This window comes from Aethina tumida, chromosome 1 (assembly GCF_024364675.1).
Source record: "Aethina tumida isolate Nest 87 chromosome 1, icAetTumi1.1, whole genome shotgun sequence".
Lineage (NCBI taxonomy): Eukaryota > Metazoa > Arthropoda > Insecta > Coleoptera > Nitidulidae > Aethina > Aethina tumida.
This window is the reverse complement of record NC_065435.1, coordinates 40,097,385-40,122,870: the sequence shown is the minus strand read 5'-3', so window position 1 is coordinate 40,122,870 and position 25,486 is coordinate 40,097,385. Positions and strand designations below refer to the sequence as shown.

Below are 25,486 nucleotides of genomic sequence, written 5' to 3'. Positions count from 1 at the left end.
TTATAATTAAAAGTCAATAATCCAATATTAAAGGTTGTTCAAGAGATTCGACCGACTGAGTAACTGTAGTACCCAGTAAAATGTTAGTTAGTTAACATTGTTGTCTGATAAACAGGAAATACAAAAGGAATTATGAATATTGGAATATTTTTTACTAATCGGCATTTTATGAATCATAAATACTGAATAATTTAATTGTTAAACATTTTATTAATAGAAGCGTGTTTATCATAAATGTAATATTTACTTTTACGGCTACCATAACACTAACTGCGGTTATCTTTTACAGCCTTTTTATTGTAAATGGACCAAATAATTAAATTAAGCAGATATCTATTTAAATTTCCTACTGTTTAGTATCGTACAGCTGCACCCGGAATGTTACTGATAAAAAATATCTGCTAGGATTCATTTAACTTCCATCATCTTAATGTCAAGTTTATTTCAATATTTCATGCATTATTAGTTTTTTATGTTTTGTAGTAACATGGTGTAACATTTCTCTTACTAAGGACATAGTTTGTATTTAATTTTCATGTTGTAAATAGTGCTCATAATTAAAGTAAGCAGGATTCTATATTTAAAAACTATTCGTATTGCTCAGTACCGTACTGTTTTCTATTAAACTGTCTCCGGTAACTTACTGATAATAAACATCTACTAAGAAACCTCCAAAGACATTTGAATGAAGATAATTTTAAATATAAAAAGTCTCAGCTGAGGTCATATTTTTCCCCTTTTTGTTGTAAATAAACAAATATTTAAACTACATACTCTGTATTTGTATAAATACAATATAATAGGTCATAAAAATAATTGTAAGATACAAAATTATGAAATATTTAAATTATTAAATATTTAACCTTTAATTACTTTTAATAATTGTGTGCCAATTGTGTGATGATATATAAATCACTATTGTCATAATTAATATGATAAATATATAATTTATTTATATACATTAAAGAAATGGAATGTTTTTGTAATTTTAATTGTGTATTTACTTTTATAGGAAATACTTTAACCTATTAACTTCTTATCTTTTTTATACAGTAACTGTTTCTAAAGAAAATATATTTGTTTTGGATGTAATTTTATCTCAAGGTTTAAATTCACAAAAATAATCATGAAAGTAAAATTTACAAAATTTTTAAAATTTTTTCCTTATATATTACAGCAATTAGTAAAATAAAATTAAGTGAAATAAATTAATAAAAAAAATAATTATTCTTTTATAGAAATTAATAGAAAGTGTTGAATTTAAGACAGATTCTTGAATTTATTTTAAAAAAAGAACTTCATATGAACATGTGTCCCAAACGTCGTAAATTTTGACATAGAGGGTAGCAAAATTATCTTTGTTTATCTATTATATATTTTTCGGATTGGAATTATTGAACACAAATTTGTATGTATGAAAATAAAATATACATATTTTATTTTATTTATTATCACATATATTGTTTATTTAGGATTAGAAAAATTGTTACCAGTCTGTTTTTAAATACAATTAATAATTTTTATATCCTTGTCCTTTATGTAATGTGAAATTCAACACAACAATTATAAATTATATTACGTCCATTCAAAAACAGCAAAACGGTTTATAGGCAGTACCGTACTATTTTCTATTAAACTGTCTCCGGTAACTTACTGATAATAAACATCTACTAAAAAGCCTCCAAAGACATTTGAATGAAGATAATTCTAAAAATAAAAACTCTTAGCTGAGGTCATATTTTGTACCCGTTTTTTTTTTAGAAATGAAACAAATATTTAAACTATGTACTCTGTATTGGTATTCCTATTGTTAGTATGGTATTTCTTTCTGTTCAGCAATTTCCAGAAAGCTGTTGATAATAAGACTTGAATGTGAAGCTTCTAAAGCTATTTACCTACACATTGATTTAAAATTTATTTCTATAATATACATTATTGACAATCACCACATAATTAAAGAGACAAAAATGATTTTAACAACAAAAATTAAAAATATTTTTTACTATTTAGTGTTTTGTTGGACAAATCTATATTAAAAAATGTAAGACTTAATTTTATTCTTATTGTTTAGGATTATAATAATTTTTGTAACATCTATTGTGAGTTTTCCAAAGATATTTGATACTTTCTGAGGTCCAGTAAAAATGTATTTCTGTATTTAGAAACCAAAAGGAGTTATTTATATTTTTATTGTTCAGTACCGTATTGCTTTATGTTCTGGAGTTTTCAGAAAGTTATTGGTAATAAAACTTTACTGTTAGGCTTCTAAAGACATTTGCTGCACCTTGATTTTAAATTTATTTCAAATATTCAAGCACTACACTGCTGACATGCACTACATAATTAGAACATAAAAGTTATGAGCTACAAAACCTAATTTTAACAACTGAGGTCATATTTTATTCATTTTTGTTAGAAATGAGGTAAATCATTCGAGTAAATCTTAATAAAAACATAAAGACCTAACTTTATTTTTATTGTTTAGGAAGGAAAATCAAATATGAATTTAAGATTTTTATTATTTAATTTTGCGTCGGTTCCTGTTAAATTATTTAAGTAAAATTGGAGTGAATGTTGCGAGAAAGACATTTCCCACATCTTGATGTATTTCTGTATTTCCTGCATCATAATCGTTTCGAGTAGTCGAGCACTATTTCCATCACACACCACATAATTACAAGCGAAAAGTTACACATTAGGGAACAGACAATTCGGTCAGCAAAACCATTTCTCCCCATTCCACCCCAAAAACTATTAACTAATTGGCCCGTACCAGCAGATAATCTCTCGCATCGGTGCAAGTGAGCTCTGGTAGCAAGCCGCGTTTTTATGCCGATATAAAAATGCGAGTGGATAAAAGTGGACAAGAACAACGGCGTAGCCGACGACGAACAGGTCAGGTCTGCATTGCGGAGACATTGACGGACCGGCATTATAAATTGCAATCATGTGCTAAACCGGAGGAGCGCTACCATAAAAACCGAACTTGCACACACATGGCTTTCGTCTGCGGTGTTTACCAGGTTCTGCGAATGCGTGTGACGTTGCGAACGGTCCCCGCGTTGGCTTAAGTCAATTTCGGTGATGTCGACGGAATACTGGTTTAGGATGTATGTTATCGTTTCGACTATTCCAAAATGGACATAATGGGGGAGAAAAGAAAAATTTATTCTATAATTTTATTCGTGGTAGTATAGTCTGTGACATAGAAACAGAAGACATATACATGTAAGTCCAGTGGTTCAATTTTAACAAAACTTGATGTATACACTCATCCATATGGAAGATCGAAGGCTTTTTGGACATTTTTTTTGTGTTACATCCAGATGTATAAATTTTAATCATCTAAATAAGTTGGATGGAGGACGAATCATTGATTTAAAAAAGGCTGGACTTTTATTTGGACAAGTAGCCAATAGGATGAATCAGAGTCGAAGCACTTCCTGGAATTGTTGGAGAACATGATAAGAAAAAAATCGATAAGGCATCCAGCGACAAATAAAAGTCAAGGATACTCAATTAGCTCTACTAGAATATTAGCTCTATTAGACTTTGTGACCTATCATGCAACTGACTATTGGTGATTTACAGAAGGAGGAAGGCTTCATACAGTTAGGTCTTTTGAGCTCCCTTTCCTGACTGTAACATTGAGTCTTCCCACAACAAACTTTGGCGAATATTCGGCGACAAATAGAAGTGGCAACTCATTTTTAGTCTAAAAAACTTGAAACTGATCAATACATTCCATATTTTTAATAATTTCTCCAAAGAAGTCGTCCATATAAGGACAAAAAATTGTTAGATTTTTAAGGTTATTTATCTAAAAGCTTTTCTTCTACACAATTTTGTACAATTAATTGTTGAGTGTGTTAAATTCGCATAATGCAAACAAGTCAAGGTTGCTGAAATGGAACTCTAGCTCTACGAAACCTCTTTGTAACCAATCATACAACTGTCAACCAATGATTTACATAAGAAGGAAGGTTTCTTAACTTGATAACTGTATATCACATAATTCGGTCTTTTGTGTTTCCTTTCCTGACAGCATTGGGATGTGAAATGGATTGATATTGTCTGATAATTTGATCATCCAACGATACACCCAGGATGTTGTGCGAAGTTAAAACCCATCAAAACCCAATTTTCCAGCAGGATAATACCTGAAAACATATTAAAAGGATTTATTGAGAGTATTACCGACATTCTGATGTAACTTATCATACTATAAAATGCAGCATTCCCTCAACAGACTTCGGCGTATATTCAGCGTCAAATAGAAGTAACATGGAAGGATATATATATACCTCAGGTCAAAATTGAGAACCTCAATAGATCATTACCAAGAAAAATAATTGAGTCTCTGGATCATTGTACAGATTCAACTTATTATTAATCTAAAAAAGACAAAACTGATCAATACATTCCATATTTTTAATAATTTCTCCAAACTGTACACTCGTCCATATAAGGACAAAACATTCTTAGATTTTGAAGGTTACTAATCGAAGAGTTTTTTGCTACACTTGTTTTTACAATTAAATGTTAAGTGTGTTAAATTCGCAGAATGCAAACAAGTCGAGGCTGATGAAACGGAACTCTAGCTCTAAGAAACCTCTTTGTAACCAATCATACAATTGTCAGCCAATGGTTTACAGAAGAAGGAAGGTTTCTTCTCTTGATAACTGTTTATTATATAATTTGGTTTTTTGTGCTTCCTTTCCTGACAGTACTGGGATGTGAAATGGATTGATATTGTCTTCACTAATGAGTCTCGATTTTGTTTGGTCATATATAATATACCAGAAGGGACTTTGGAGAAAAGAGACAATTTTTGGTGCAGATTAGAGAAAATTTGATCACCCAATGATACACCCGGGATGTGGGAAGTTAAAACCCATCAAAACCCAATTTTCCAACAGGATAATTCCCGATTTCATATTAAAAGGGTTTATTGAGAGTATTACAAATATCCTGATGTAACTTATCATTCTATAAAATTCAGCCTTCCCTCAACAGACTTTGGCGGATATTCAGCATCAAATAGAAGTGGCTTGGAAGGATATATGTACCTCAGGTCAAAATTGACAACCTCAATAGGTTATTTTCAAGGAGAATAATTGAGTCTCTGGATCATTGTAGAGATTCAACTTATTATTAATCTAAAAAAAGACGAAATTGATCAATACATTGCAAATTTTTAATCATTTCTCCAAACTATACACTTGTCCATATAAGGACAAAACATTCTTAGATTCTGAAGGTTACTAATCGAAGAGCTACACTTGTTTGTACAATTAAATGTTCAGTGTGTTAAATTCGCATAATGCAAACAAGTCAAAGTTGATAAAATGGAACTCTAGTTCTACGAAATCTCTCTGTAACCAATCATACAATTGTCAACCAATAATTTACAGAAGAAGGAAGGTTTCTTCTCATCATAATTGTTTATTATATAATTCGGTTTTTTGTGCTTCCTTTCCTGACAGCACTGAGATGTGACATGGATTGATATTGTCTTCAGTAATGAGTCCCGATTTTGTTTGGCCATATATGATGTACCAGAAGGTACTTTGAAGAAAGGAGACAATTTTTGATGTAGATTAGAGGAAATTTGATCACCCAATGATACACCCGGGATGTTGTGGGAAGTTAAAACCCATCAAAACCCAATTTTCCAACAGGATAATTCCCGATTTCATATTAAAAGGGTTTATTGAGAGTATTACAAATATTCTGATGTAACTTATCATTCTATAAAATTCAGCCTTCCCTCAGCAGACTTTGGCGGATATTCAACGACAAATAGAAGTGGCATGGAAGGATATATGTACCTCAGGTCAAAATTGACAACCTCTGATTGAGTCTCTGAATCGTTGTAGAGATTCAACTTATTATTAATCTGAAAAAGACAAAACTGATCAATACATTCCATATTTTTAATAATTTCTCGAAACTGTACTCTCGTCTATATAAGGACATAACATTCTTAGATTTTGAATTTAATTTGTCGAAGAGTTTTTTTATTACACTTGTTTTTACAATTAAATGTTAGTTTAAGAAGAAAGAAGGTTTCTTATCTTGATAACTGATAACATATAATTCGGTCTTTTGTGCTTCCTTTCCTGACAGCATTGGGATGTGAAATGGATTGATATTATATTCAGTAATGAGTCTCGATTTTGATTGGGTGTATATGGTGGTTTAGTATATACCAGAGGGCACTGCGGAGAAAGGACAATTTTATGTGCAGATTAGAAGTAATTTGACAACGCAGCACATTCAGGATGTTGTGGAACTTTTAGAACCTACCAAAATCCAACAGAATAATGCCCTATTTCATATTGTGACAGTTCCTTCAAGTAGATGTACTATGGAATGGGGTACCTCAAAACGAAACTGATATGTTCATTAAATCATTGCCAGGGCGTCATTGAGAATCTGGATCATTATGAGTTTAAACAAATGAAACTGACCAATACATCAATATTTTTTACTAGTCATTACTATTACCCCAACTTCAACACCAAAAATCACCGAATCTGTTCAATTTTCTATGCCACCACGTACATTTTGTATAGTTCCGAAGACGGCAACATAAAATCTTGAAGCTCCAGTTTAGCAGTTCGGAAAAATAATGCCTGCAACACTCCCCACGTTTCCCAGTTCACTGTTAACGAAAGTTATGACTTTTTTATTTGGTTTCGCCCGCGATCCGCGAACGGTTACGTTAAATGAGAGTTCGGTGTCGGGCGTCGTTCCCGTTCTGCCCCGTTTAAACATGCCAGTCGGATAAGAGGAGCTCCCGAGACAATAAAAAAGTCGTAGAGATGGCATTTAATTTGCGCTGCGTTCGGCGTGCGGAATACTTAAAATTCAATATGCAACAAATAGAGTGTCAGTCCGACGAGCTGAGAAAAGGACGGGTTTTATTTTAAAAGTGTGGCGCAGCCTGGAAATTGGAATACGCCGGTTCGTATCGTAAAGTAGTTATGGCCGGCGGAAGAACACGGCCGAACTATTTGCACTTTTTATTATTTAACACACATAAACCGAGTGTGGCGCTGTTTTGCCGCAAACGACGTCAAACACGGCTCCTAGTTTATTTAACGCGTTCCACGTCCGCCGCCGCCGAAATGCATTTTTATTTCCGCCCTAAATGAATATGAGCTGCGCCATGAATATGTGACAATACAAAAACGTTCCGCGTTCAACCGCACAATGACGGGTCGATTTCAAAACCGTCGGAACGAGGTCGGGGCTCAGTTTCTACGTTTTAATGCACTTGTGTAATATGCAAATTTGTTCAGAAAACTAAATAATGATCCGGTGAATCACGAAAAAGGGCAGAGAATCGTTGATGGTCAACGCCGAAATTGCCAATTTCGCCACTCCGACGCCCATCGTCAACGTGGTGCTTTTCTAAAATGCACGTGTCAAACTAACCTTTTTTGACATAGAAACATACATACACAACAGTTTAGTCTCATTATTAAACCACCACAATCGTATAAAATAAATATGAAAAAATGTTGCTTTGTCAAAATTATTTCAACAAAATTATATTTTGTATTGTTTATTTTGTAATTATGCTAATCAAGTTACTTATTTTAGGTAGGAATTGATTTAACAAATATTGATTTAAAGGAATAATTAATCAACCTAACTCTGCTTGTTACTATGTTTAATGTAAATTTTTTTCTTTGAACACTTAATAGTGTTGAATTGCTTAATTCAAATAACTTTTTAGATGTCCTTCTAAAACATGGAAAATTTATACAAATTAGTTCCATATTATATTTTCTTTTGTTTCACAACATATTTAACACTATGTAACATTAATTTAATTAATTAATAAATTAATAAATTTGATGCAGACAAATTTTTTAGTCTTCGTGAAAAAAATATTAATCAATAGTAAAATGTAAATAATTTTATTAAAATTATTTATTTATTAAAATAAGCAAATAATTTTGTTTGTTTTATCATAATTACAATATTCATATTATTTGTATTAAATGTATATTTTAATTAATTTTATTTTGTTTCAGCAAATATTTATTTAAAGTAATTAGAACTATGCTTTCATATACTTGTTTATACATTTGACATAACTCTAAATTTTTGATATTAAATGAATTGAATTACATTTTTATTTCATTTAAACTTTTTAGTCTCCTTTCTAAAATATGAAATATTGAAATTTGTTTAAATTATTTCTATATATTCTCTTTATATTACTTTATACATTATTCAAATTACTTAATGTAAGTAAATTATTACTATTGTGTTATAACCAGTAAAGTAATTTAAAAACATTAATCAAGCACATTTTTACATACCCAATTCTATTACTATTGATGTCGATCTCTATGGCCGTATTTATGGTAAAAATTTAAAATATCGATTTTATTAGAATTTTTCATTTGTCAAAATTATTTTCTTTTGTTTTATCACAATTACAATATAGAAATTACTTTTTAATATTTTTAACATTAACACACTCAATAGTCCTAACTTTTTAGATTTCTTTCTAATAACTGTTTGAAAATGTAAAATATTAAATAATTTTAAAAGATTTCTTCTTCTTTTCTTCTTTTCCTTTTAATCAAATTAAATTGAGTTACTCAATTCTAAGAATTTTTTTAGATTTCTTTAAAAAACGTATTTATGGTAAAAATTTAAAATATGGATTTTATTAGAATCTTTTATTTGTCGAAATTATTTTCTTGGGTTTTGTCACAAGTACAATATTGAAATTATTTGTTTTAAATAAAGATTTTTAACATTAACACACTCAAAAGTCTCAGCTTGTTAGATTTCTTTCTAAATGTTGTTTAAAAATATAAAATATTAAATAATTTTAAAACATTTCTTCTTTTTCTTTTAATCAAATTAAATTGATGTTACTCAATTCTAAGAAATTTTTAGATTTCTTTAAAAAACGTATTTATGGTAAAAATTTAAAATATCGATTTTATTAGAATTTTTTATTTGTCAAAATTATTGTCTTTAGTTTTATCACAATTACAATATTGAAATTACTTGTTTTAAATAAATATTGTTTATAATAACACACTCAAAAGTCTCTTTTTAGATTCTTTTCAAAAAAGTGTTTGAAATTGTAAAATATTAAATATATTTAAAAAATTTCAATTTTTTTGTTTCTCTAAAAAATTTGAGTAAAAAAATTATTTAAAATACTTCATTTAAAGTCAACATATTTTTTTTATTTCAGTAAAATAAGTAAAATTTATTAACAATTCCTTTTTTAATACTTTATATTATATAGACAAGGTATTTCTCACATAAAAAAATTTTGTTTTTAAATATTTACTATTTTCTGATTTAACTTTTTATAATTTCCTTACTAAAAAACATGTCTCGAAAATAGTAATTTATTTAAAATACCAATTTTGTCAAAAACTAAATTATTTTTTGTTATTTCAAAGAAATTATATTATTTAAATAACTTCGTTGTTTCAGCAAATATTTATTTAAAATAATACAATTATTTACACACTCTAAATTTTCATTATAAAATAACGTTTATTAATAAAACTTTGTTTTTTGATTTTTCTTCTAAAAATATATTAGAAATAAAATAATTTTTAAAAATTTCAGTGTTTTAATTTTTTTTCTGAAAAATAATAAATATTTTTTTAAATATTTCTCTACAACAATTCCTTTTTTTAATGTATATAGGTATTTATTACATGCAAAATTTTTTGTTTTTAAATATTTACAAATTTCTGATTCAATTTTTTTTGTTTTGTTTTCTGACTAAAAAACATGTATAGGAAATAATAATTTAGTTAAAAACCTATTTTGTCAAAAATTAAAGTATTTTCTCCTATTTCGAAGCAATTATATTTTAAATTTTAATTTTTAAATAACTTTTATTAATAAGTCTTTATGTTTTTTGATTTTCCTTCAAAAAATTTATTTGAAAAATGAAATTTAAAAAATAATTTTTAAAAATTTTAATTTCAATTTTTTTTTTCTAAAAAATATTTGTTGAAACATGTAATTTTATTTTTAAAAACATTTGTCTACTAAAATTATTTCTATAAATTTGGGAAGACTATTTTATCAAGTATACACAAAAGGTAAATGAATAATGAAAGTATAACTCCGTTTAATGCAGTAAAAGAAGTAAAATTTATTAACAATTTTTTATTTTGTTCTTTTAGTAATCTCAAATTCAATTTTTTTTAGTCTCCTTTATTTAAAATAACTATTTTTCCGAAAATTAAATTATTTTGTCTTATTTTAAAGAAATACACATTATTTAGAACAGTTTCAGTATTTATTTCATATAATATAACAAGTGTTTTTATTTTTAACAAAACTATTTTTATTTCAAATAATCGTTTATTTCTAAGTATCAACGTTTCTTTAATTTTCCTTCTGAAAATATATTAAGAATATAAAACATAAAAAGTATTTTTTTTTGTTTTCCTAAAAAATGTCTATTTGTTAAAAAAATTAAATTTATTGTTGTAGTAACAAAGTATAATTTCATTTAATGTTAACATTTTTATAATGCTAAATATGAACAAAATCTAATATAATAATTTTAAGTAACTATAAGTAACATATTTCTACACAAAAAACTAATTGATAAATATATTCAAAATAAACATTCATCTAATGTAAATTCAATTAAAGTATTTGTAAAAGCGCTTGTCTTCCTAATCCAGTACAAACTCAACATAGTTAATCACCTTAAAATATTACCGAAAAAATCAATTAGAATATAGATTGAAAATCGTTATTCCCGTTTCCGTTCGCATTGCCGCAATAATTGAAAATCAACAGAAACAGCAGCAGAAACAAGCACGGGCCCGGATTAAAGCGGCAGTGACACCGTTCGCATCCGAACAAAATCCGGTGACGGGGTGTTCGTTCGAATTTGTTTAAGTCGCAATCCTCTTAGGTTTAATCGTTTCCCTGGACTAATCCCCGGCGCGGCGCGAACTGCCGAGACGGACAATAAATCCGGCGGTCCAATATAGTCGCTGCTGCTCCTTCGGTTCTGCAGCATTGCATTGCACTGCATCACTAACCGGCTAACGGGCTGAAGGACTAAATGAACTCGAATGGGTTCCTGTCGGGACGCTATTTACGTTTCAATTTCTGGAATGGACACTCGATTTTCAACGCGCGACGTCTACTGCCATTCACAGCTAAATAGTCGATGCGAGTGCCAAACTGGATTTAACTCACCATCTATTATCTACATACGTGTTGGCGCCGTTTGCTCGTACACCCCCGGATTCGGATTGTTCAAGAACGAAATTTGCGATCACGGACCATCGGCTTCCTGCATCTGGGTCCCTTCAATTATCGCCCGTTCCCCCTATCGTTATCCGACAAAATCAAGTTGAATCACGGGAACAGTCACATTGGGTGACAATAACCATAAGGGTAAACAAAAATGCGGGGATAAAGGAGGCCGCTAAGGGAATCCGCCACTTAGTTTTATGACGTTTAGCAACAAAATAAAAAGAAAACGGGAGATACGAAAGGACTGCCGGTACGGAACCGAAGCATTTAACAAAAAAGGTTTTCCTCTGGGGAGAAGCGAAACGGTATAAATGAATTCGTATCGGCCTGTCCGATGAATATTTAACAGGCTATCTGTTATTCCCGTCAAAATAGGGTTAATGTTATGTGCAAAAGTTTGTCTGGGTCGTACTTTATCGTTTCTTATGTAATTAAATTAGCCTTTTATAGGCGGTTGCATGAGAAATGGCGGATTACCCGGTTCCAGTTCCAGTTTAAGGCGAATCATAAAATTTATACTCTTGCGGGAAGGCTATGTCAAATCTGTGGGCACCGAATAAAAACCGCTATTACGAATAAAGGTTGTTCGGGCATTTTAAAAGGTGTTCAGAAGTCGTTTATCCATAAAACTGTTTACTCATAAAACTGTTTTTTAACTTAAAAATTTTATGTTGCAGGAGGTGCAGATTAGCACATGACGACGTGGAGTAGCAGAACGATGTGGTGGCTTTGGGTGTCGGTGGTCTGGTTCGGTGGCACGTGCGCCGGCGGTGGCAGCGTGGCCCCGTTGGACGCGTGGCGCTGTCCCGAGATCGCCGAGCAGCCGGTGGTTGAATGCAGCTGCGACATGCCGCATACGCTTCGGTGCACCGGACAGGACGCCACTGCCATGCAAATTATCGGTGGGTATATCCAAGGAAATGGCCAGTTTCTACTCACTGGCACTAGATTTTTACTGGTTTTGTATGTTGTAGCCAAAGATTCACATAAATATTCAACATTTACAACTTAAAGTTATCAGTTCTATAAGGAATTTACGCTCTGGACTAAAGAAACTTGTTTCAAATGGTTTTCTACAATAATTAAACTAGCGTCAAGAATAGAATCATCAAGGATTTAAATAGTTTTGGGGGTTTTAAAGTTCAGAAGTTCAGATAACTGCATACCAATTTCCATCCTATCCAGAGTCTCAAACATATTTAAAATAGGGATAGTAAAATGTTATCAGTCTTCCAACCAACAGAGATTAACTCAACATCATTCATTATTAACTAACTTAACAATATTTACTGAGTACGCTCTGGAGTAAAGAAATTTGTTTCAAATGGTCTTCTATAATAATTAAAGTAGGGTCGAGAATAGAATCATCGAGGATCTAAATGGATTGGGGTTTTCAAGTGAAGAAGTTCAGATAACTACAGACTAACTTCCATCCAATCCAGAGTCTCAAACATATTTAAAATAGGGATAGTAAAATGTTATCAGTCTTCCAACCAACAGAGATTAACTCAACATCATTCATTATTAACTAACTTAACAATATTTACTGAGTACGCTCTGGAGTAAAGAAATTTGTTTCAAATAGTCTTCTATAATAATTAAAGTAGGGTCGAGAATAGAATCATTGAGGATCTAAATAGATTTGGGGGTTTTAATGTGAAGAAGTTCCGATAACTACAGAATAATTTCCATCCTATCCAGAGTCTCAAACATAATTAAAATAGGGACAGTAAAATGTTATCCGTCTCCCAACCAACAAAGATTAACTCAACATCATTCATTATTAACTAACTTAACAATATTTACTGAGTACGCTCTGGAGTAAAGAAATTTGTTTCAAATGGTCTTCTATAATAATTAAAGTAGGGTCGAGAATAGAATCATCGAGGATCTAAATGGATTGGGGTTTTCAAGTGAAGAAGTTCAGATAACTACAGACTAACTTCCATCCAATCCAGAGTCTCAAACATATTTAAAATAGGGATAGTAAAATGTTATCAGTCTTCCAACCAACAGAGATTAACTCAACATCATTCATTATTAACTAACTTAACAATATTTACTGAGTACGCTCTGGAGTAAAGAAATTTGTTTCAAATAGTCTTCTATAATAATTAAAGTAGGGTCGAGAATAGAATCATTGAGGATCTAAATAGATTTGGGGGTTTTAATGTGAAGAAGTTCCGATAACTACAGAATAATTTCCATCCTATCCAGAGTCTCAAACATAATTAAAATAGGGACAGTAAAATGTTATCCGTCTCCCAACCAACAAAGATTAACTCAACATCATTCATTATTAACTAACTTAATAATATTTACTGAGTACGCTCTGGAGTAAAGAAATTTGTTTCAAATGGTCTTCTATAATAATTAAAGTAGGGTCGAGAATAGAATCATTGAGGATCTAAATAGATTTGGGGGTTTTAAAGTGAAGAAGTTCCGATAACTACAGACTAATTTCCATCCTATCCAGAGTCTCAAACATAATTAAAATAGGGATAGTAAAATGTTATCAGTCTTCCAACCAACAGAGATTAACTCAACAACATTCATTATTAATTAACTTAACAATATTTACTGAGTACGCTCTGGAGTAAAGAAATTTGTTTCATATGGTCTTCTATAATAATTAAAGTAGGGTCGAGAATAGAATCATCGAGGACCTAAATAGATTGGGGTTTTAAAGTGAAGAAGTTCAGATAACTACAAACTAATTTCCATCCAATCCAGAGTCTCAAACATATTTAAAATGGGGATAGTAAAATGTTATCCGTCTCCCAACCAACAAAGATTAACTCAACATCATTCATTATTAACTAACTTAACAATATTTACTGAGTACGCTCTGGAGTAAAGAAATTTGTTTCAAATAGTCTTCTATAATAATTAAAGTAGGGTCAAGAATAGAATCATTGAGGATCTAAATAGATTTGGGGGTTTTAAAGTGAAGAAGTTCCGATAACTACAGACTAATTTCCATTCTATCCAAAGTCTCAAACATATTTAAAATAGGGATAGTAAAATGTTATCAGTCTCCCAACCAACAGAGATTAACTCAACATCATTTATTATTAACTAACTTAACAATATTTACTGAGTACCCTCTGGAGTAAAGAAACTTGTTTCAAATGGTGTATAATAATTAAAATAGGGTCGAGAATAGAGTCTTCAGATAACTACAGACCAATTTCCATCCTATCCAGAGTCTCAAAAATATTTAAAATAGAGATAGTAAAATGTTATCAGTCTTCCAACCAACAGAGGTTAACACAACATCGTTCAATATTAACTAACTTAACAATATTCATTGAGTAAATGTCAAGTTTGATGGATAAAGGTTGTCAATTCGACGTTATTTATACAAATTTCTCAAAAGCCTTCGACGTGATCGATCACTCTATATTTTCCATAAAATTAAAATCCTCTGGATTTAACAATTTCACGATTCAACTGTTGCCTTCATACCTTAATCAGCTACAGTAGGTTTAAGACGAAGTTATACTTGGCTTCCTCTGGGGTGATACACGGATCCAATCTTGAGCCTCTCCATTTCCTTTTGTTAATTAATGATTTACCCATAAATTGTAATAATCTATTTGCTTATGGTTTCAATATTTTCCATTGTGTTAATTCTGTCTCTAATTCTGATGATTTACAATTGCTAATTGTGATGCTGTTTAACTGAAATATAAGAAATAATTAAATATTAACGTACCGTAAGAAGTTTGATCTTCCCTTATTGGGACAGTGGGTTTAATTTTCCTTTATAAACTTTGATACAACATGATGGGTTGTCCCAGTTTATTAGAAAAGCTTAATTTTTAGTTCCTACTTTTAGCCAGAATAGTGGCATATTATTTTTTGTGATATAAATAATTGTTGTTGATTTGCTTGTTGGGATAATTACTGCATTTCAATTTATATGTTTTCGAATTTTACTAGTTTTATGTAATTTATATGTAAAGTCTGTTGTTCAAATAACAATTTATTATTTAAAACATAATAATTTAGAATAAAATTATAATACAAGTATTGCGTGAACGCTGTAATGGGTCTGGTGCTGTTCACCACTCGCGATAGTGGTCAACAGTGCTAAATAATGTAGCACGTTCCCCAAGCGAAATTTGTCCACAAAAGCGCGCTCGGAATTCACAGTGGAAGTTGATTAGCGGTCGTTAGTCGGCTGAATGTCGCACGCCAACAACAGGAAATTTTTAAATATTCTCCATTTATCTTTTCGTCCTTAATTTTTTTAACTTTCGTTGGCGATAAAACAAAATACTAACGTAGTTATCCTCTCCACCGCCGCAAATTAATCTCATGTGCCATTTATCACGTTAAAAACTAAAAAAAAAATAGGCCCCAAACCGTAAACAAAACCAGAAAAAATCATACCAGATAACCTAGCCGACCGCCAACCTAATCCGTCACGATTTCACCCCGCAGGGCGGAAGCTGCGCTCGCTCGACACCGCCACCGCATCCGTCTCCCTGCTGGACTGCACCGTGCAGAACGTGAGCACGATAAGCGGACCGCTGCTGGAGGGCGTCTCGCTGCACGGCCTGGTGGTGTCCTCCGGCGAGCTAAACGACATCGACCGAAGGGCCTTCGCCGGTCTCAGGGCGCCGCTCCAGGCGCTGGGGCTGCCCAACAACCGGCTCACGCAGGTGCCCACCGTCGCCCTGGCCGCCCTACCCGAACTCGACCGTCTGGACTTGTCCGGCAACAAGATGAAGAGCATCGACGCCTCCTCATTCAAGGTGACTCATTTACCATGAAATAAAATAATTTATATTAAATGCTTTATTGTGTTGTAGAAAATCGTAAGCAAATCAGTATAAACTTGTAAAATTTTAAAAATCAGTAAAGAATGTATGTATAGCATGCTTGAAGAGAAGTCATTTTTCGGATTTCTTTTTCTTTTCTTGCGGCACCTTCTCCAATTCCTTCTCCTTTTTCTTCTGCATCTCCTTGAGCTTCTCCTTCTCCTTGATGGCCTTCTGCAACTTGGCCTTCAATTTCTCCTTGCGGATCCGTTCTGCCTCCAGTTCCTCCTTTATCTTCTCGGTGTTCTGGGCGTTGGCCTTCTCTTTCAGCTGAAGAGCGTTTCTATACATACGCCGAAATACAGTACTAGAACTTTTCGTGGACATAATCGATAATAATTCTGACGCAGCCAAATATGTCAATGTCATAAATTATCTGGAAAATATTTATATATATAATATATTTGCTTTAATGTATGCCTAATTTAAAAACTTACGATGTATCGTCGCTAGACTGCTTCTTCACCTCTGCGATGAACTTCTCTCGTCGCTTCCTCCTTTGTTCGTGTCTCAGCTTCCTGATATTCTTGTCGTCCAATTTTTTTATGTAGGATCCTTCCAGCGCCGTTCCTCTATCCGATAATACTCCTCCTCCACTGGAATTCTCTTTGTCCTTATTTGAACCACGATTGTCCGCAAAATATCTAATTAGGCAATTCCGAAGCTGAAGTTTTTTCAACTGCGAAATGTAATCGTTAAACAACAATTTTGACATGATTGTGAGACTGTTGATAGACAATGTTATTGACAAAACGCCCCCTACGATAATTTCAACAATCAATTCAATTATTTTTTTTTGTTATTACAGGGCTTACGAAACTTATCATTCGTCGACTTGAGCGACAATATGATTACGGAAATATCACCGGACGCTTTCGACAATCTACCCCAGCTGCGAATTTTAAGACTTCGCGGCAACCGACTGGCACTCCATTGCATATCGAAACTTAATCCTCTTCCCACCTTAGAAGAACTGGACGTATCCGGCAATAACTTCGTCGGCCCGCTGGAGCCTAACACTTTCCCCAAGATGGAGTCCCTCAAGGATCTGCAACTGGGCCACAACTCCTTGAGTAGCATTAAAAAAGCTGCCCTTGTGGGTTTGATCAATTTGACTTCGCTAAGATTACACCACAATTCAATTGATGTCATTGAGGACCATGCGTTTAGAAATCTGACGAAGCTTGTGAGTCTTGATTTAGCTCACAACAGAATTGTAGCTGTTTCTGGTGCATCGTTGTCCCACTTGGATTTGCTAACTGAGTTGGACTTGAGACATAATTTTTTAAGAGCACTCACTCCTGACTTAGTGTTGCCACTGAAGAATTTAAACACATTAAAATTAGACGATAACGACATATCAATTGTAGCCAGTGATGCTCTAAAGTCAACAACGGTGTTGAAACGTTTAACGCTATCAGAAAATCCTCTGAACTGCGACTGTAGCCTGACCGAATTTGCCGCTTGGTTAATAAATTCTAGTTTGAGCCTGGAAGATAAATCTTCGGCGGTTTGTACAACACCTCCATCCTTAGAAAACGGCTTACTAGTAGACATATCACCAGAGAGTCTCGTTTGCGGCGACGACGAACAGGAAAGCATGATGGCACCATACTCAAACCCGTACAAAGCCCGAATTAATCTCAGCAGTTTCAAGTACGACGGTCACAGAATAAATTTACAATGGAGCGTCGAATACGAAGCCTCTCCTTACACTTGCGATAAAATCTTTATCTACGAGGAAGAAGGCGAAAACGAAGTCTTAATGGAAAACAATTCAATCCAATGCGATTCAGCTGATTTACCAGATCCCACAATACTTAACGTGACCGTGCCCAGCACCGTTCAGTTACAAGAGAAGCACAGATATCGATACTGCTTGGCTTTGTTCGAAGCCGGCCAATCCGACGACGAATCTCTAGTTCTCGGATGTTCCGATGTTATACCTCTTGTTCAGAATGCTCAAGTGCAACCTAACAATGAGTATTCGTCGAAGATATCCAAGGTATTGGCAATTAGAGCCAATTTAACATCGTACGGAAGCTTAAACATCGACATCAGCGTGTATCCTCAAGGAAAATGCCTGTTGAACGTGGCCATACTAGAACAAAACGCATTGTTGTCTCAGAGGAAGATCAACTGCACCGATCCCAAGTACACGTTCATCGGCTTAAACCACGGCCCGTACAGAGTGTGTGCAAACGTGATAGGACCCGGCCCAGCTGTCGACGTCGCAAAACCGATGTTACGATGCGTAACCGTAATGAAGAAGGAAACTAAAGGTTTTACGGGCTTGGATGTGGCTTTCGTCACCATTTTCTTGGTACTGTGCTTCATGGTGATCGCTCTGATTTGGGGTGTGAGGAAGATCCTCCTCAAGCCGAAGATTCAAACACATCAGTGTTTCCTGCCGCCGGAAATTGAAGAGCAACAGCACAGCCGATATGTTAAATTGCAGGCGACCACAAAATTATAACACGATTAGATGTTTCATGTTTTATTAACGTTTCGATTGTTCATTGTGATTTCGATGGATCTAGTGCCATAATGACTGTTCATGTTTTTAAAATATTAAATATGGAATGTCTAATAACCAAATTTGTAGATTATTAATAATAGCTTTAATGAATTTGTACATAATATTAATTTAACAGACACATAATCACTATGACGAAATAATTTATTGCATTCTATTAGGATAATTCCTGGAGTTTGCAGACAAATCAAAAGGAGACTGTGGGATATTTGGCTAGTTGTACTCGTTCCACGTATTTGACTTTTGATCTGTCCATGTTTTGCTTGTATTTAAAACAAAATATGTATATAGTATTAACTATTAACGTTAATATATGGATTTTAAATTAACAGAACTGACTGTACAATGTAAATTATCATTATACATACTAATGCTTGTTTTTATTTTGTTATATATTGTTGTTAGTTTTTATGCACCGCCTTTTGAAAATAAATATTTAAAAATATACCATTTTTTTATTATAAAACACTATATACTTCCAACACAAAAATAATAATTATAGTTAAATGATAAAAAAATCCAGACAATCCGCAAGTAACCATGAGAGATATAGATTTCTCTGCCAATTGAGATAAAACCCAACAGGAAACGTGGGAGGGTATTTTTCTGTTGTAAAATATTTCAGTTTCATACAATCATTCAGAAAGATGCAAGCACTTCAAGTACTTCTTTGTGTATTTCTTATAAGTGTAACTGAAGGGAAATTTTACAAAACAAATATAACAAACAATGGTAACTATAAAGAATTATACCGAATAAATGACATAATTATTCAATTTTAGAACTGGAAACTTGTAAAGTATACTACTCACGCTCGGGCAGTATCTACAAAGACTTTTTTGAAATAAAAAACATCCCAACAAGCAATAATACATTGATGTTCGATTTCCACTTCTCAGTATTAACCTCGAGTGACGCTCACTTATTGCTGGCACCATCGGCCAGTGTAACAACGTCTGATCCGGTCTACGAGATTGTTATTGGAGCAGGTGGAAACACTTTTTGCGACATTCGGAGGCAACAAAAGGCGGAGGTTAAAGAATCTGTTAGAATAAAAAACCTTTTATCGGCTGTGGATGTCAGAACTTTCTGGTTGCATATTACCCTAGGTAGGTGACAACTTGAATCAGTACAATATCGGCATTATTTTGTTTTTAAAAGATGGTGTTATCGAGGTCGGAGAGGAGGGACATGAATTACCGTTTATTTCCTGGACAGATCCAGATCCATTGCCACTAAAAGTTTTTAGCTTCAGCACTTGGAGTGGCATTGAAGCCAAATGGTATTTTGACTGCAAAAGAGACGAGGACAACATAGAGCATTTTAAAGTGCGTTAATACAATTATTAAAAATGACATTATTAGGAATAATCGTGATTGTAGAAATTGCAGAGAAAAATGACACATTTAGAACGATTAAGAGCTGACCTGTTGCGTCAATATAATCCATACGTAAGGCCTGTTGTTGATCACAATGACTTCACCGAAGTTAATATGTCACTCAGCACACACTCCGTTATTTTGGTATGTTACACCAATTTTTTTATGGTGGTTTGTATAAATTCTTTTTTTTTAGAATCAAAAGAAGGGTATTATGGAAGTTAAAGGTGAATGCAAAATGGTTCGTTGATATTTTTTATGTCAGCCGATGAATTCTTATCTGTAAATTTGTTTTAGAAATGGAGAGACGAGAAAATGGTTTGGAATTCCAGCGAATACGGTGGAATAACAAATTTGCACATATTCAGACGTGAAATATGGCAACCAGACTTAATTCTATACAAGTACTATTAATTGATTTTATATTCCTATTGTTATTTAATAACGAAAATTTATAGTTCTGTCGGAGATAATGGAAACATTCTAGAGGACACGATGTTAATTGCAAGAGACGATGGTGTGGTTGAATGGAATGCATCTATGACTTTAACATCTTGGTGTGATGCTCACGACACAACTATGTGGCCTCGAGATTTTCATAAGTGCAATTTGGTATTGGGCTTCGAAATGGAATTTGATAAAACCACCATGAGATTTAACGAAAACGACAGCACAGTAGTAAGTTGGTGTTTATTTAATAACCTGACAGAAGAAGACAATATAATTTTTTAGGGTGGATATATGTCTGCATCTGAATGGATTGTTTCGGAAGTGGAAGTTTTAACAAACACCGGATGGACAGAAGGCACATTGGATCCGGCATATTTAAACATTGCTTTAATATTAAAACGAGCTTCTACTTCTTACACCACCATCTTTTTTACTCCATATATAAGTCTGTTATCTAATATCCTTATAAACTGTTCTTAATTGTTAGTGTTTGTTTCAGTTGTAGCAATTTCCCTTTTACTTACATTTTGGGTGTCTCCATTTGGACCAACAAAGATTTCACTGGCTTGTTTGGAGCTTTTGATATGCACATTAATGTTAATGGCATTATCTGTTACAATTCCCAGTCACTCTAAAAGTGTTCCTTACTTAGGTGAAAGAATAAACTCATACCTTACGTATTTCTAAAACAAAGTTATATTTTAGTGAGCTTATACAGTTATAGTTTGGTAGGTGCTCTAATTTCAATAGTAATATCAGTTATAGTAATAAACCTCTCGAGGAATGAATCGAACACGTCGTTACCACATATTATTACAAAAATATTAACTTCACCACCTATGAAAATGAGTTTGTGTTTGTGCGTTCCTACGAAAAAGGTAAAAATTAATTAATCAATTAATCAGACATGCATTAAAAATTTAAATTGTAGGGGAAGGAAGAATACGACAAACTGAGTGAAAATTCTTTTAAAAAATCAGAAGATAACCAACAAGAGATGTGGATACTTTTAGGAGTCACTATTGATAGAATTGCATTTTTTGTGTACCTTGGACTAGTAATATACTCTATTGTACTGATTCTGTAATGTCGAAAGTATTCATACATTATAAGTTGTTACTTGACAATTTTTGTTAGTTATATAATTAATGTGATTTTAAAATTACTTACAGAAACTTGTATGATAGTGTAAAAAGATCATTATAGTGATATTTGTCTTAAATACATGATGCTAATGATATAGGAAAAATAAAAATATTTTAAATTGTATTAGATTTTTTTATTTATTTCATCAATCGTCTATAATCTTCATTTCTCTTAACAAAACAATTACTTAATACATTTAATACATGTAAATACAAACATGTTCATAATTTTATTCTAGAAAAATATACAGAAAACGAGAATACGAAACAAAAACGTTTGTAAACTGTCTTGGTTGCCTTCTCTTTACCCAAATTATACTAACAACGTCTGAATTGGTTTCTTGCCAGGCCAGGCTTCCTTTGCATACTTCTTCTTTTTAGGTTCAAGGGAGTCGGTAGTCTGAACTTGTTGTGGAACAAATGGTGATGGTGTGGCAAAGCTTTGTCCCATTTGTACATCTGGGGCTGGATTTGGAAGGATCATACCTAATTGAAAACCAGTTATATAAAATATAATCTTTAACAACATCTACAACAACATTACCTAATCTGGAACTTAGTGAGCTGTATATATTCATATTACTTGAACTGGGGTTGGTGTGTGCTTCTGGTGGCAGATCATTATATAAATCTGGAGTTGTATGATGTAAAGTTTTGGGAACTTTAAATTCTGTCACAGATAATCCAATATTATCCACAAACTTTGGTCTTTTTGCTGATGCTGGCACCACTGTAGTATGTATAAGGTTCCTAAACCTTCCAATACTTGGATCTATGTCTTCTGGGTTAATAATTTCTTCATCTTCATTAAATGACACTGTTTGCCTTTTCCTTTTTCTGTTACCCCTTTTATCTTGATCATCTGATATACCTAGCATCGAAATTCGTCTATTGTGTGCAGTATTAAACTCTGTCAGATTCTGTAAAACATAAACTTATTGATTCCAATAAAATCTCATAACAAATTCCACTTACATCCAATTCAGTTTCAGTCTCAGGTAATCCCAATAATCCACCCTCAGTTTCCTCTCCAGCTTTTTCAATTTCATCAATTATAGGTCTCATACCAGTTTGTGGCCTTTCTCTAATTATGTAATTTCTTGTGCTGGCTCCAAAGTGAAATGATGAATCGATTGGAAGTTGTGTGGGTTTGTAACCCTCCAAACGCAATGTTCCAATGAATGTTCCATGTGCTAAAAAAATTACTTTAAATCTTAATATAACAAGGTATCAGTTAACTTACTGCTTCCTAAGTCGACTAAGAATGCTCGGTTCAAATGTTTATGCCATACTAGAGCACAGTGCACTCTCGAACAGGATGCATGATCAATACAGAAATCGTTCATCTGAGAATTTCTGCCAAACAAGTAACATTTTTTTTCATCAATCATCAACTTTTGTATCAGCTTTTCGCCTTTCAAAACGTCCAAATGCAAACCGACGGGCGGCTTGCCAGCCCTAAAAAGGAAAATATTATGCCAAACATAACCTCAAACAACAAATCAAGGTGGTTAAACAGAGGAGCCAGCTGATTTAACCAAAATTAAATTGGATCTAGCTGGTCTGTTTTGTAGAGTAACAGTCGCAGTGGCACCAATTCAAAATATGCAACTAATTAATTAAAACTTACCAGTTGGGCACTTCGTAATGGTTAGCCATCACCCTAGGTCTAACATCTGTCATTTGTATCGAAATTTGGTACATAGACAACCCCGTGCACAGCTCTGTGTCTATTTGGTTTTCTATGCTTCGGTGGTCTCCGGGAACTGCACTAATTAAAATCATTATTAATAAAAATGTGTGATGAATTACCTTTACATTCTCCCATTAGCTCGTTTGCTGTTCATTATATAAATCTACAGTTATATTAATTGAAATGAGTAAATGGTATGCGATGTGTCGCGAGAGAGCGAAGAGGAGCCCCGTTCAACAATCATCAGCTGACTTTTGTTTTGATTGTTAACACCATGACACTTAAATTATTTACTGAAAGTCATGCTGTGCTTTGATTATAACGTTTCGTGATTTGTCGTGCATTTTTATTATTTCATAAAAATTATGATGTAAAATTCTCAGGTAATTATCGTAATTTTAATTCATTCACATGTGATACATCTATTATTATACTGGACTGTCATTAAATGTTGGCAGAGTTATCTCTATTACTAAGCAAAATTTCAATCAAATCTTGACAATTATAATGTTTCAATCTCATCAAACTATTGTAATCCAAAATTTTCGTTGCATGATTCATAACCACTTCTAACTGATTCTATATACAATCATTAATGTTCTGTTCTGCCATTCACCAAAAAATAGTGTCCACAGGAAAAGTTAAACAGTACATAAGGTGCCTTCATTCTTTCACGATGTCGAAGGATAATTCATACAAGGACAGGTACTCCTGGATAAAATTTTCCGAAGCCAAGCTAATTTCAATTGAAAAAAGAATACTGGAAGGTATGTTTACATTATGTTGCATCATGTTATACTTATTTGTCACATTTCAGTCGTAAAAACTGCCTACAAGGGATGGTTTGTACCTGTACAAACAGTAAGTGATGAGGATAAAATATGGACAGTGTCCTTAAACCCAGAATCAAAAAACACTCCTCTGTTACTATTGCATGGATTTGCTGCTGGTTTAGGATTTTGGTGCCTTAATTTTGATGCCTTTGCCAAGGACAGACCTGTCTATGCCATTGATTTGCTTGGTTTGTTTATTTCGTTGGTCACATTTCTTATTTGACTCAATTTCATTTAGGCTTTGGGAGATCTTCAAGGCCAACGTTTAGCAGTGATAACACAGAAGCTGAGAAGCAACTGGTGGAGTCTATAGAACAGTGGAGAAAAAGCGTAAATCTCGACAAATTTATTATTTTGGGCCACAGCTTCGGCGGCTATTTGGCCACCAGCTATTCAATCCAGCATCCAGAGCATGTAAAGCATCTAATTTTGGCAGACCCGTGGGGCTTCAATATTAAACCAGACAATTTTAACCCACCTTTGTGGCTAAAGACATTGGCGTTCTTCCTGTATCCATTCACGCAGTTCAATCCTTTGGCGACTGTTAGGGCTGCTGGTCCTATAGGTAAGATTGTAAGAATTGATTACTTGCGACATTTGTTTCTTTTTGTTATTTTAAGGTCCTTGGTTGATAAAGAAAACTAGAGCTGACATATCTGAGAAATATGCTGAATCTTTGGATGACAAAGATCTTATTACTGAATATATTTACCAGTGCAACTCCCAGAAACCAACGTGAGTTTGTGCTAAGTTTCAAATTGAATTGATGTTTTATGTGAATGCATTTTAGTGGGGAATCAGCATTCCATAGCATGATGAAAGGTTTTGGTTGGGCCAAAAATCCAATGATTGACAGAATACAGGACTTGGATAAAAACATTCCCATGACAATATTATATGGGGAATATTCTTGGATAGACAAGTCTTCTGGAGCGATCATTCAAGATAAAAGACCCACTTCATACGTCGATTTGAAAGTAAGTTAAACTTTCAACAAATGTGTATGTTCAATTTTTATCTCTCACTCATTTCAGATTGTGCCTGGAGCTGGACATCATATTAATGCTGACCAACCTGAAATTTTTAATAACTTGGTTGTAGAAACTTGCAATTTGTCTGATGCCAAAGAGGATCAACCTAAAAAAGTTGAAGATTCGAAAAAGAATGCTGAAAATAGTGATGGCGTCAATGTTGACTTAGCACTCAACTAAAGTTTATAGTTCAGTATTATTTATTTTATTTATTTATAAAATGTTAAAATCGCGAAATATTTTATTGTGAATATTTTTACACTGGTTTTAATAAAAGACGGTATTTTTATTTTCTGTTATTCAT

General features: G+C 32.9%; 5 protein-coding genes across 8 annotated transcripts in view; 3 read left to right on the top strand and 2 right to left on the bottom strand.

Annotated features, from left to right (window-relative positions):
- The window catches only part of LOC109609516 (slit homolog 1 protein-like), an 80,346-nt gene extending 61,250 nt beyond the window's left edge, over positions 1 to 19,096 (top strand). Inside the window, exons 2-4 of the mRNA XM_020026180.2 lie at positions 11,964 to 12,188; positions 15,736 to 16,049; positions 16,924 to 19,096. Of these exons, the coding sequence (XP_019881739.2) occupies positions 11,981 to 12,188; positions 15,736 to 16,049; positions 16,924 to 18,591 (2,190 nt within the window). The 5' untranslated portion in view covers positions 11,964 to 11,980 and the 3' untranslated portion in view covers positions 18,592 to 19,096. The remainder of the gene's footprint in view (positions 1 to 11,963; positions 12,189 to 15,735; positions 16,050 to 16,923) is intronic.
- Positions 16,078 to 16,839, bottom strand: LOC109609518 (DNA ligase 1). The gene is made up of 2 exons (XM_020026182.2): positions 16,553 to 16,839; positions 16,078 to 16,491 (listed from the first exon to the last, which is right to left on the bottom strand). Exon 2 carries the CDS (start codon positions 16,482 to 16,484, stop codon positions 16,188 to 16,190), a length of 297 nt encoding a protein of 98 aa, XP_019881741.1. The 5' UTR covers positions 16,485 to 16,491; positions 16,553 to 16,839; the 3' UTR covers positions 16,078 to 16,187.
- A 202-nt stretch (positions 19,097 to 19,298) lies between the features above and the next one.
- LOC109609497 (acetylcholine receptor subunit alpha) lies at positions 19,299 to 21,749 on the top strand. The gene is made up of 11 exons (XM_020026162.2): positions 19,299 to 19,383; positions 19,434 to 19,760; positions 19,813 to 19,979; positions 20,034 to 20,174; positions 20,227 to 20,271; positions 20,328 to 20,434; positions 20,489 to 20,708; positions 20,763 to 20,925; positions 20,980 to 21,132; positions 21,186 to 21,358; positions 21,412 to 21,749. The coding sequence occupies exons 1-11, from the start codon at positions 19,299 to 19,301 to the stop codon at positions 21,565 to 21,567; spliced, it is 1,737 nt and encodes a 578-aa protein (XP_019881721.2). The 3' UTR covers positions 21,568 to 21,749.
- On the bottom strand, positions 21,745 to 23,574 carry LOC109609488 (nuclear inhibitor of protein phosphatase 1). Of its 2 annotated transcripts, XM_020026153.2 has the most exons (6): positions 23,438 to 23,574; positions 23,256 to 23,391; positions 22,869 to 23,083; positions 22,601 to 22,818; positions 22,170 to 22,545; positions 21,745 to 22,111 (listed from the first exon to the last, which is right to left on the bottom strand). In XM_020026153.2, the coding sequence occupies exons 1-6, from the start codon at positions 23,451 to 23,453 to the stop codon at positions 21,939 to 21,941; spliced, it is 1,134 nt and encodes a 377-aa protein (XP_019881712.1). In that variant the 5' UTR covers positions 23,454 to 23,574; the 3' UTR covers positions 21,745 to 21,938. The 2 variants fall into 2 exon arrangements, with proteins under 2 accessions (XP_019881712.1, XP_049817562.1); XM_049961605.1 differs by having other exon boundaries at positions 23,256 to 23,554.
- On the top strand, positions 23,565 to 25,471 carry LOC109609487 ((Lyso)-N-acylphosphatidylethanolamine lipase). 3 transcript variants are annotated; one of them, XM_020026150.2, is made up of 7 exons: positions 23,565 to 23,701; positions 23,945 to 24,085; positions 24,136 to 24,339; positions 24,390 to 24,716; positions 24,772 to 24,886; positions 24,942 to 25,128; positions 25,186 to 25,471. In XM_020026150.2, exons 2-7 carry the CDS (start codon positions 23,995 to 23,997, stop codon positions 25,360 to 25,362), a joined length of 1,101 nt encoding a protein of 366 aa, XP_019881709.1. In that variant the 5' UTR covers positions 23,565 to 23,701; positions 23,945 to 23,994; the 3' UTR covers positions 25,363 to 25,471. The 3 variants fall into 3 exon arrangements, with proteins under 3 accessions (XP_019881709.1, XP_019881711.1, XP_019881708.1); XM_020026152.2 differs by having other exon boundaries at positions 23,581 to 23,701; positions 23,954 to 24,085; XM_020026149.2 differs by lacking the exon at positions 23,565 to 23,701 and having other exon boundaries at positions 23,746 to 24,085.
- Positions 25,472 to 25,486: the final 15 nt, after the last annotated feature.

Bases quoted from the DNA above. Each gene is read 5' to 3' on its own strand.
- LOC109609487 (XM_020026149.2), top strand. From the start codon at position 23,914: ATGTTCTGTTCTGCCATTCACCAAAAAATAGTGTCCACAGGAAAAGTT. The intron at 24,717-24,771 runs GTAAGATTGTAA...TGTTATTTTAAG, and splicing joins TAGGGCTGCTGGTCCTATAG to GTCCTTGGTTGATAAAGAAA. The intron at 25,129-25,185 runs GTAAGTTAAACT...CACTCATTTCAG, and splicing joins CTTCATACGTCGATTTGAAA to ATTGTGCCTGGAGCTGGACA.
- LOC109609518 (XM_020026182.2), bottom strand. From the start codon at position 16,484: ATGACATTGACATATTTGGCTGCGTCAGAATTATTATCGATTATGTCC.
- LOC109609488 (XM_049961605.1), bottom strand. From the start codon at position 23,410: ATGATTTTAATTAGTGCAGTTCCCGGAGACCACCGAAGCATAGAAAAC. The intron at 22,546-22,600 runs GTAAGTGGAATT...TATGTTTTACAG, and splicing joins AGACTGAAACTGAATTGGAT to AATCTGACAGAGTTTAATAC. The intron at 22,112-22,169 runs GTAATGTTGTTG...GTTTTCAATTAG, and splicing joins CTCACTAAGTTCCAGATTAG to GTATGATCCTTCCAAATCCA.
- LOC109609497 (XM_020026162.2), top strand. From the start codon at position 19,299: ATGCAAGCACTTCAAGTACTTCTTTGTGTATTTCTTATAAGTGTAACT. The intron at 20,435-20,488 runs GTACTATTAATT...GAAAATTTATAG, and splicing joins CCAGACTTAATTCTATACAA to TTCTGTCGGAGATAATGGAA. The intron at 20,709-20,762 runs GTAAGTTGGTGT...ATAATTTTTTAG, and splicing joins ACGAAAACGACAGCACAGTA to GGTGGATATATGTCTGCATC.